The sequence below is a fragment of the Centruroides sculpturatus genome, unplaced genomic scaffold (genome assembly GCF_000671375.1).
Source record: "Centruroides sculpturatus isolate CEXI.00-Female unplaced genomic scaffold, Cexi_2.0 scaffold2062, whole genome shotgun sequence".
NCBI lineage: Eukaryota > Metazoa > Arthropoda > Arachnida > Scorpiones > Buthidae > Centruroides > Centruroides sculpturatus.
In genome coordinates, this window is record NW_019386358.1 from 30,180 (window position 1) to 42,814 (window position 12,635).

The 12,635-nt window shown below is 29.2% G+C and overlaps 1 protein-coding gene across 5 annotated transcripts in view; it reads right to left on the reverse strand.

The window, feature by feature from the left end:
- LOC111614670 (histone-lysine N-methyltransferase SMYD3-like) overlaps positions 1–6,181 on the reverse strand; it is a 33,161-nt gene extending 26,980 nt beyond the window's left edge. For 4 of the 5 annotated variants that reach the window (XR_002754978.1, XR_002754979.1, XM_023356032.1 and 1 more), the window contains exons 1-3: positions 5,494–6,181; positions 3,828–3,895; positions 3,643–3,751 (exon numbers count right to left, since the gene is read on the reverse strand). Coding sequence is in view for 3 of the 5 variants with exons in the window: in XM_023356032.1 (XP_023211800.1) it covers positions 3,643–3,751; positions 3,828–3,895; positions 5,494–5,535 (219 nt within the window). In the remaining 2 variants the exon portion in view is untranslated. Of the gene's footprint in view, positions 1–3,642; positions 3,752–3,827; positions 3,896–5,468 lie in introns of all 5 variants that reach the window. The other variant, XM_023356033.1, reaches the window with a different exon arrangement.
- Between the last annotated feature and the right edge of the window lie 6,454 nt (positions 6,182–12,635).

A 12,635-nucleotide genomic window follows, 5' to 3' on the forward strand; every position in this document is an offset into this window, starting at 1 on the left:
TTCACTGTTATATATGTAAATTAGCAGACCAAATAGTGTCGCTGGGATGACTTTGTGTGAAACTCGTCATAAAAAAGGTGACAACAGTTATTGTGTGAATTTTGGTGTAATATGCGAATATAGATTAGAGGTAAAACAAATATTGTTAAAATATGTTATAAATTTCAATTTATTTATCTGAATTATTTGTATAAACTAAAAGAACGTCATATTCGAAAGCCCTGTCGTCAAGCAGTTATCTTCGAATCTGTTTATTGTCCACTTGATATATAGAATATGCAACTGTCCATCCTGTACGCCATCTGTACGCTCGTGATATGTGCTTTTGAGGTATGTTTTTAAGGGGATTTAAAATGTTTTATCTACGGGATGTTTTACTCGCGTATTTATGTATAATTTTCTCATGTTTTATTTTAATGTTTAGTTGGCTGAAGAGGGGCTAATGCCCGAAACGCGACTTGTAAATAGCGTCCCAACTGAATAAAGTGGTGAATAATTTGCCAAGTGTTGAATAATGTCACCTTAGTGTGTCTGTAAAGAAGCAAGATTAAATCAACAACACGGTTTCATCAGAATCAAAAGTCATAAACTCTTTCATCTCTCCAATAAAGCATCCATAAGTCAGCCAGCAATTATAATTATTATTATTATTAAATATTAATTAATATAATACAGTAGAGCGTCGATTATCCGAATCAATTGGGGACTAGGGTTGTTCGGAAAATCAATATTTCAGATAACTGATTATGTACGAAAAAATATATTAATTTATCCCATGTTGAAATTTTTCTCCATTGCGTGCCACTTTACGTTGCATTTTCGTTGATGTTAAGCCTAACAAAGTCTATTGTATCGTTAAAAATTATTTTTTTATTTTGTACAAACAAAATAAATATATTGAAAAATATAAAAACAATAACAAATTTTATTCAGAAGTTAATTTAGTATCAAAAACGTAAAATATTTGAGTAGCCCAAGACATAGCCAAAGATTGCAGCGCCACAGCACTGGCAAAAATTTAACTTTGCCGACTGGAATTCTTTCGGATAATTGACATTTCGGATAATTGACTTTCGGATAATCAACGCTCTACTGTATAAAGAATAAATGAATTTACATGCCTGAGTTACACGCTATCTTTCAGAGAGGGTACTTTATAAAATTAATAAATTTATTAAAACCATAAAGTATTATAAACAAAGTCATGAAACTATAAGCAGTTAACCAATCCATTTATACACACACAAACCTTGACATATATCAGTCTTATGCTACTGTAGTGAACCCTATACTCTCAGGAATGTAGATATTAGCAGAATTACTGCTGATGTCCATATACAGGTATCCCTCATACAACACAGTTTCACTCTAACACAGTTTGAAAATTGGGGATATCCCCAGTACAACAGAAGTTCTAGTTTTGTTCTAACATGGTTTTGAAAATCCTCTGTACAAAATTTTAGTTTTTAAGTGCAAATTCCATTATTCAATAATTTTTTTATTCAAGTAAGCATGCATGTTGTCTCAAATTTAACCATGGATTTTCAAATATTGAAATTTTCAATTTGTTTTGTGCCTTTTGTCAGATTTACTTTAATGAAAACTGATAGGACGAGGAGAAAAAGATTCTTTCTTATCAACCAGGTGTCATTGTCATTGCTTTCAGACTTTAGCCCTTAAGACTGTCACTGTGTTTTCTTTTTATAGATTAATCTTTGTATTTAGTAAAGTTTATTTAAAAATTTTTAGATAAGTGTTATTAAATTTCTTTTAACTGTAGGTAAGCAATCATTCATAAAAATGATGAACAAAATACAGCAGTATCTGTATTGGATTACATCCGTTAGCTTTTATTACAATACAATGCATTTCTGGTGCAAAAGTTGTTACACATGCACCCCTCTTCAGGTAATACAAGTAATGTAGTTATGTATTACCTGAAGAGGGGTGCATCTGTAACAAATTTTGCACACAAAATGACAGTTGTCTTCTGTATTAACCTTTGAAGTTTTTTTAAAGAATTGATTTTTTTAAAAAAACATATTTTTATTTTGTCTTCCATAGAAAATTATGATAATAATAAAAAAATGAAGACATTGCTGATATTTCCAATCAAGATCAACAATAAAGCTCAGAAGATGATGATACTTTGAAAAAGAAAATGCCATTGTTTAACTAAAATTAATATTAACAGTATTTTTAATTGTGCTTGTTAGTTAATTATTAATTGAAAATAAAGTATTGTAGAGTGTACAAGGCCCTCCTTAATTTCATCATACTGAGAGACTCCTTGGTCCCTCAGATCAAAGAATACTGATAACGGTTCCCCCTTTAGCCTGGTCTCAACCATTGTCACCTTGACAGTTTCCTCCCAACTAACTAGTGATGCCACATTTTCCACTGTCTAGAAGAAATGGTAGGCATCCAAAATATCTCCAGGCAAGTTGGAGAAGCACAGTATCATTCCAATAAACCTAGTAACAATAGGGACGTTACATACTTCCCCTGCCGATCCACTAACCTTGTTAGTTTCCATTGTGTGGGGGTAAGAGGCGAGAGTTGACTACACTATACAAATGAATGAGCCTTACACATAGACTGAACAGAGGAAGGGAGGAAGGAAATACAAGCCAGGCTGACTTTTACAAAAACTTGATCCTGTCGCGGATGCCAATGTAGAGTGTCCCATAGAATGAAGTCTGCTGAACTAGACAAAAAAAAAAAAAATACGATAAGGGAAATCTCCCACCGATCTTCTTTTCCTTCAGTATGTACTATTTTGATGAAGGCTAGTATTGAAGAAGGTTATTGAGAAGGAATTGAGAAGGCTAGTATTGAAGGACATTTTTTGAATGAAGGGATGACAGCACATTAACCTGGAAAGGATTAGCTTGAGAGGACCTAGAATCAGGAAAAAGGCTAATGAGACAGCAATCCATCTCCATTGAAACAAGGATAAAATGTCCTTGTTTCAATGGAGATGGATTGCTGTCTCATTAGCCTTTTTCCTGATTCTAGGTCCTCTCAAGCTAATCCTTTCCAGGTTAATGTGCTGTCATCCCTTCATTCAAAAAATGTCCTTCAATACTAGCCTTCTCAATTTCGTATTGTTCACAGGTAGCAAGAACAAAGCAAAAAATGAAGTCCCTACCACACGCGGATTGTGACTTTTTATACTATGCCAAGCAGATATCTTTCCCATGTGACTTCCACTGGCCAGTCTGACTACCAACATAATATGAACTGGAAAAGGTGGTATCACAAATGAAAATGAAGGGGTCGAGGGAAAAACTGAAACACACAATAATACATCGTTGCAAAGCACTACAGTATTGATTGCTTTAATAAATATATTTCTCTTAGTAATGAAAAAGAATAGTATACTTTTTCTAACTTTTGGAATGTAACTCTATGTTTCGCATTACTCCTTTGTGTAGCATGGATTTGCATAACATGGCACTTTATCGGAACTTACCTACCGTGTTATACAAGGGATACCTGTATTATAATTACTTAATTGTTTCATATTTATAAATTATATTTGTTTAAAATGAATCTTAATGAAATGAAATATTAAAATAATGTTTAAAATTTTACATAGATCATGTCATTTTATAATAAAAATAATGACAATAAACTTACATCTCTAATATTTTCACTAGGAATATCTCTTACTGCTCTTACATGTAAAAATCTGCCATCAAATGTCACAGCAGCATTAGGATCACAGGAATGGTCTAATATAGATGGCCTTTAATTATAATTAATATAAAATATATTTGTATTATATTAAAAAGCAAAAGAAAATTTCCAAATATTAGACATACCCTAAAAATAATCCACTTCCAATTGCTTGCATTTCACTGTCAAGTATGCTAAAGGAATTTATTACTATCTAAAAGAAATTCAATTTTTATTGTATAATTTATAATACTATTATTTATAATAACTTATTGTCTTATATTATATACATGTCCAAAACTTAAGGATGAACACAATTGCTAGCGATGTTAACTGGAAAAAGTCATTGAAACAATTGGTGACAGCCTATCATAACATTGTGAATGCTACATCACCCTTCAAGGTGAGTATATTCCATATTGACAGGTCTCTCTGCCTGGATATTGGTAAGCATTTTCCATCCATTCTCCACCCATGTCCAACTGCTATATATATATATATATATATCTGTTTCATCAAAGATTTACTTTTATTGCTTTGATTCATAAAACCCTACAATTTGTTGTGTATTGCCTTATGCAAGATGTTGAGTAATACAGTTCTTATCATATTTGTCTACATTCATCTACAGTTATCTCTATTCATGTACAAATGTCATCTGTCCTTAAGTTTTGGAAATGTGTATATTCAGTATAATAATATTTATATCTTACTACAGTAGTATATCTTATTATAATAGTGAGAAATTCAAATAAAATAAACTCATGCATATCAAATAAATACTAAAGATAAATTTTCAAAAAAGTTATATTAAATAAGATAAATTAATAAAAGTAACATGATATTAGCTATCAAAGAAATGGATAAAAGTAAAGCAATACTTAGTAGACATACAAACATAAGATTTTGGATTGTTAAAAATATTGAAACAAATTTATATCTTTAATACTAAAGTAAAGAAGAATGTTATAAATAATAATTAAAAATGTAGCAAATATTGGAAGGATTTAAAAAAATTAATAAATCTTAATGCCATAACAAGCAATTATTTTTAATATACAGGCATCTGTACTTAATATTGATAATCCATTCCTGAAAATCAGACATTCTGCATGAAAATATTAACCAGGAGTCTGTTTCCTATTATTTTAAATGAAAAAATTATAATGTATTAAAATGTCGACTAAAGATCTGTAGTCAATATCCTAAAAAATAACTAAAACAGCTATACAATCAAATAGTTATACAATCATAGCTGTTTTAGGCTGTTTCATAACAAGCCTAATAGCTTGTGATCTGATCATTCAGTCATATGATAAAAGTTGTAGCTAGAATAGAGTTAAAAGTAAATATATATTGAACTACTCAAGTATTTTGAAAATGTCCAATTGTATCTACCAAAAGATTCTTATGGTAGATATTACTTTAGCAGCTTATAATTTTACAATTAAATACTGAAGGATTAGATCAGGTTATATTACCAGCTACTATTAATAATTAAATGCTAAGCATGTTGCAGGTTTGAATCCTGCTCCAGACCAATTTTTCTTCTTCCAGAACCTACTAAAGTAATTATTAAATAAATATTAATTATAATTATTAAATTTAATAAGATATGGCACCTAGCACCTACATCTAGGCTAAATTATTTATCATTTAATTATTAACAAGAGCAGTACATATAGTCCAATCTAATCTGGCAATTGTTTGGCTTCAATATAACTTTTGGCCTTACAGATGTTTATGATTAAACAGTGTAATAATAAATTATCTAAAACCTTTCAAACCTGTCTAATTAATGGAAAATCTCACTTCAAGATCCTTAAGTTGTTTTTTTGTGGAAGAGAAATTCATCAGTCAGTCCTCAGTAGTTTTATTCTGTCATAACTCTATTTAATATATAAATATTTTGTAATCTAATTCTTAAGACTGATAAGATTTTATTTTCATAATAATTTTCATTGTCTTATGCAACATTACAGAATAATTAAAGAAATTAGTTTGGATAAAAGACATTTGAAACTAAAGATGAGGTTAAAGGACAATTTGAAACAAATTTTGTAAAATAAGAAACATTAAAAAGAAAATAATTGGAAAAGACTCCTAATGACAAGTAACAAAGCATGTTTTGCATCAAAGATTTTCCTATAGGATGGCATGTTGTGGACAAGTCATTTTTGATTGAAAACTCATATAAGAAAGAAATTTTTCACAGTTTAAACTCTGTTTTGAAACAAAATTAAAGAAGAAATAAAAGGAACAAATCTGAAGTAATTGATAGCTCAATTTTAAAAATTTTGGACAAGATATGTTTCAAAAATACAGTGGAACCTTACTTAATGAGCATAATTTGTTCCAGAATCTCACTCGTAATGCGAAGCACTCATTAAGCAAAACAATTTTTCCCTTATAAATTAATGTAAAATACAATAATGTGTTTAATGCCAAAAAAATACTCAAATATTTTATGTATAACATTTACTCAAAGAAAATTATACAATATACATTGTTAAAAAGCATGAATCATCATTTTTTCTTCTAACATGGAATGAACCAACCTGGAATGCAAATTCAATTTGCAGAAAACAAAAAAACGAAAAATTCACAGATATGTCTGATAAACATGCCAAACAATATGCCAAATTTATGGTCTATGTAAAGGCTGTAATTAAATATTAGAAATTAATTAATTTGACTAGAGGTAGGCAGTTATGCTGCCATCTCGTATTAAATTTAATAATTATAAATAATTAATTTTTAATTTAGAAATTTCTAAAATTTAATTTGGAACTGGTCATTAAATTTAATACAGGATGGCAGCATAACACCTACCAGCAGTCAAATTAATTAATTTCTAATATTTAATTATAGCCTTTACATAGCCCATGAATTTGGCATATCGTTTGGCTTGTTTATTATATAACGGGCTATGGTTGTTGATGTTTATATGTAATATGTGTGATCACAAGCTACATTAAGATGCTAGCAGAACGAGTGCTAAACACAGACTGATGGAGCATGTGCACAATCCAGGACTTCTCCTCTCCTTGTCACTCATTATGCAAAACGTTGCTCGTTAAGCAAGTCAAATTTTTACAATTTGTTTTACTCATTATGCGAATCACTTGTTATGCAAGGTGCTCATTAAGCGAGGTTCCACTGTAGACACTTCATATATATTGCCTAATCACATCTTTTTCCCAAAAGTAATTATAATGAAACCAGCTCTTTGGAGAAAAAATACATCCTGAAAATATGCCACAAGAAAAAAAAAAAAAATCACTGGCAAATGGAGTATTTTATTAATGTATGATTGATAGATACCATATTGTTATCAACACCAAACTGAAACAATTGGTTTTCACTTCAAAAACTAGGATCAAATTGAGCATGCTCAATGTGAACTTGACATCCAAAAATAACCATAAGATGGCATACTCCAATTTTTATTTGAAATGTATTTGAAATTCTTTGCATCCTTGAATTATAAAAGTAAATGCTGCCTATAAGTGACAAATTATCATGTTAAGATGAAAAACTCTTAAATCATTGCTTCCTGATCACAAATAATAAGGCTGTTAACAATCAGTAACAGTAATGCATACGATCTGCATGTTGAAACACAAATATTACATTCACTATATGACATGATAAATAACAAACAACAACAAAGAAATTTATTAGAATGCAAAAGTAAACAATAATTTACATAGTTTATTACAAGAACTTTCTTATAATAAACTTTACTCACTACAAAGACTTGAAACTTAAAGAAAGTTAGGGTGACTTTACTAAACATTTACATGTGATTTTGACATTCTATCAATAGTATATGAAATGTAACTCAAAACTTCCTGTAAACTGCTTTGAAAAAAAAGCATTGAGATTTCCTAAAGTTTTGAATATTAAATAAAGAAATATTCTATTAGTAAAGTGTTAATCAGAAAAATTTCTGTGAGGTATGCCTTACACAGTATGTATTTTTAGAAATCTTCATAAGTTTAATAACATTTTATACTTAAAATCTTTTCATTATCTGTTATTTAATTTAATTTTTACATTATCCTTTGATTTTACTTACAAAATCTTTTATAAGTATGATAATAAAAATCTATTAATTTGCCTGTATCATTCATTACAGCGAGTTACGTAACTTTCGCGGCATAATAATTTAAGTTGTGTATGACGTCATCTGTTACGAATTTTTAAAAGCATTTTATATTTATTAATTATTATAAAATGGCAAAAGGCTTAATTTNCATAAAACTCTCTAATGCTGCAAAAATACCTTGAAACTGCTGCATACGTTTAACATCATTCCTAATCTCTTCTGAATCTATATAAAATAATTAATAATTGTTTAAGATATAATAAAAGTTAAAGGCATAGTGTAACTTATTAAACCGTATAATTAGGTAGTTAGAAATTATTTATCATTTTACTTTAGAATTCATTAATCTTTCAAAAAGTTATTATTATAATTTACTAAATAAAAACAACTAAATTAAAAAAAGAATGCATTGTAATTAAAATTATATATCTCTACTCAGGTATCTTCAAATATATAAGTAAGATTATTCAATAATATAAATTACATGTGGTAAAAACAAAATCTTTAGAGACCTCATAATTTATTTTGTTATAATGAAATTCTCTAATAAACATAAAGAAAACAAATTATAAGCATTTTTTTATTTGAAAAAATAGTCATACAAATGCTACTAATCATTGTAAAATTTTATTTTATTATTATAATTTTAAAGTGTAATATTTTTGATGATCTTTAATAGCACCATTAAAAATAAAGCTTTCAACACTTTTAATTATTAAGAAATATTTTCTGGTCATCAGTAACAGAGACAAATATGCATGAATATTTCTTAGGCTGTCCAAAGTTTTTGAAAATAAAATTTCTCATCAGTTGGCTCAATTAAAATTCAAATAATCAAATGAACTATATCAAATTTTCTTACATCATTTTTCCTCTTCTCAGTGTACTTTTATCCAAAATTGTTAATGACTGAATTAATGTCAAATGCTAATATTTTGTTCATTTTAATGGTAACATAAACATAAAATTAATTAATTGCAAATAAATTTTAATAATAATAAAAACATAGGAGAAAGAAAAACTAAAAAGTATTATAGTTTTCTAAGCATACTATTTCTGTACTGCAAATTGCATTCATTTTATAACCAAACATTTTGTTGAACCTGAAAAGTACTAAAGTAACTAGCCTCTATCCATAAAATTTCTAAGCATAGTGATAAAGTAATATTTATTTATATTGAATTATTGATTTTACTAAAACAAGATTTGTTTTATACAATTTATTAAGTTTGTCCAAATGCAAGAAAACTGTTCATTATTTTGAAAATTTTATTATTATGGAATTTGTTATATTGGAAATTGACCTGTATATTTTTAAATCTATACAAAAGGTATTAATTATATACAATGCAAATTTAAAGCATGAAAAAGTTACAACTATATGAGTGGTGTTCAAAAAGTTTCCAGAAAATGTAAATAAAAAAAGACAGGAAATTGAATTTAGCACTTTATTTTTTATGTTATTTTATATGTCCCATTTAAGTTAAAACCTTTTTCCATACAGTATCACCACCCTTCTAAGCCCTTCTGGTAGAAATCAGAACTTTTTGATCCTATCTATTGCACTACAAAACATTTTACTTGAGCTATCAACTGCCAGCAAATGTCTTTAATTTTTTTTTTAAATTTGATAATAAAAAAGTCTGATGGGACTAGACACACTGATAAAACAAGTCTTGATAAGTTTTATTCATACTAATTAGAAATATAGCATTCTATTTATGAATAATAACCATAGAAACATGGACTATGATGTAACCAAAAAGAGAAAATATGAGTGTGCACCTTGGAAGAATGACAAGGCTTAACAACATTAATTATGAGTTGGTAAATCTGTACAACGATGACTGACTATAATATAGATGAGAAAATAAAATGTAAAACATTAATAGAAAAATGATGAGAATAAATTAAAAAAGCAATAATGAATAAAAAGAAAGCTGAGGTAATGAAAAGATAGTAATTACAACACAATGAAAAAGTTGTAAAGTACTATATTATTTTTCCGACTTTCCAACGATTATCGACACTACTGTGTGCCGGAAATAGCCGTTCCCTAACGGGTACTTTACGCGGATTCGCGTTAGTGTGCCAGGCCTGGACTTTAAGCGTGCACCGAATTAAATAATGACAAAGTTTGTCAATAACAAAATCAAATATTTAATTAAACTTCTATTAATAAATTCTATACAGTATTTAGTAAAAATCAAACAATAATTTATTCAATGAAACTCAACAAGAATCAATCCGACAAACTCAAATCAATCTATTTCTAACTTAATTCTATTCCCCTTTGGAATTCGACAAAATCAAAGAATTAACTTATAAACAATAATTCTTATAAATTAAAGATCCTAATCGTCACCTCAATATACTAGGAACCTATTTCCTCAAACTCTCAAGACTTTCTATAATCGTCGATCCACAAATCGAATAACTTCAAAATCCTATCGGACACCTCTCTCTCGTTCACTGCTATAAGCTCGTTGCTATCAGGAATTCACCTCGTTCGTTTTCACTTGAGTTAGAGGCTTTATAGTGTGAGGTGACGTCACAATTCTGAATGAGCTCACTCTCCTCATTTACATACTTATCTGTAACATTAAATTTTTCTCGTTTATCTGGCAGATTATTTTCCGACAATACTTCGCTAACCTTTTACATTATTCTTTTTAACAATTATCGGGATGCTTTATTATTTTAAGGTTTAGCGATTCCTAACTGGGTTGTGGGGTCTTCCCCCCCCCTTTTTCTCGGTGCGGACTTACTTTTTCCGCTTGGGAAGCGCAAGTGTGCGCGAGTTTTTCTACGGCGCTTTTCTTTCGTCGGTGAGTTGGTTTTTCTTCTATTTTTAAGTTACTAAGGTGAATGGTGAGGAAACCGTCTTAACTAAACATAAGCCCCAAACAAAATATAATGAAAGCAAAATAAAAGTAAAATAAAAATAAAGCTCAGACTTGGTTCCTTACAAAGTTAGCAATGAACATGCATTATAAACTGTAATACAATGTTACAATGTTGCAATCTTAGATCACTGTACTTACTTCATTTGAAAAGTTCATATATTTTCAGTGAATTGCATCAGGCAAAAATCTTTTGTCTGATGATGTTAATGTGCTGTTGAAAATACTTGCATATATATTTTGTTTATTAAAGAGTTTTAATGCTGAAAGACTATTGTTTGTTGTGTTGCTGAATTATTACAGGTATGACATGATACTTAGATTCTGAAAGTGCCCTATTATGCAAATCCATGCTATCTGAAACAAAGAACTAGTGCAAAACATAGGGTTAGGTTCCAAAAGTAAATAAGTTTACTATTCTTTTTCATTATTAAGAGAAATATGTTTATTAGAGCAATCAATAATTAACTAACAATCACAATTCAAAGTACTGCATTGTGCATTAACATAAATTTTGGTTAAATGAGAGAATTTTCTTTTTACAAAGTATAATCAGCTTCTGAGCTTTTTCTGTTGATCTTAACTCCTTTGTTACCCATGTTCCGATTCAAATGCAACTAAGAAATCCACAAAAAATTTATCTTTTGTATGAAATAATTATTTCTGCTAAAACGCGAATCTAACATCCAAAAAATTTCCGGGAAAAAATTCTCGCGAAATAAAAACCCCTCCAAAAAGTCTTTTTACAAAAAAAGTATATAAAATAATAAAAATAATTTAAAATAAATGCTTTTATTTGAAAAATATAGCTGTAAGAATTGTTATTCTTTCGTTTAACAAAGCATGAAATTTCACACGTGCAGTCTACATTGTTTACAATCTAGTTGACCTCGAGAACAGCTGGAGTCCGCTTTCCCAGTTAGTTCTCATGTATGCTTCAGGGGAATATTGGTCTAAAGCAGGGGGGGAGCTAACTTACCGCATCTGTTCAAATATAACACAGTATTGTCGATTTTAATGCTATTAAATTACGAGGGGACCGAAAAAAAGGTATAGGGAAAAAATTCTACTGAACAAAAAAACAAAAAAAACCTGCTGATGTCATAAAAAACATCCAATAGCATTTTAAAAAATTTTACCAAGTCAAATCGGTGAAATAGAAGTTTAGAACGATTTAATTAATTTGATTAAAAAACTCCCATAAAAAAAAAAACAATAGCGCGATTAATTACCTAATTAATAAATCGTCATAAAATATTTTCGCGGCAAAAATAATTCATGAAATTTGCACAGATCATAGATAACGANAATTAATTTGATTAAAAAACTCCCATAAAAAAAAAAACAATAGCGCGATTAATTACCTAATTAATAAATCGTCATAAAATATTTTCGCGGCAAAAATAATTCATGAAATTTGCACAGATCATAGATAACGATGTATATATGCTGATCCATACATTTTTGGAAAAGTTATAAGTCAAGGCTTTTTAATGGACCCTTAAAGTCCATGCCCGAGATATCTCGGGGTATGGACTGCACAGTTGCACGCGCAGCCCGAGTTAACTCGGGATATGGGCTTAAAGATCAAGAATATCATCAACATCTTCATTTTTTTAAATGTTTATCAAAAATTTGTTCTAGCAGGTCATGTTTGTTCAGTCGAGATTCGTGAGGTCCCAGATGAGGTCTGACATAAATCACGTAAATCGCGGAATTCTTTTGTTTAAATTATAACGATAGACTATATATTAGAGAGAGAAAAAAAATCCCTTAATCTAAACAACGCGACACAAAATGTAAACAATGAGTCCTGGATGACTCCAACACGTGTTAAACGATCTGTCAATGTCAAAATGAAAGTTATAACTCAGACACAAGTGCTCATTAACAGGTAGAACTCTGACTCAAGCGCTCATAAATAATCAATCTAGGGAAAC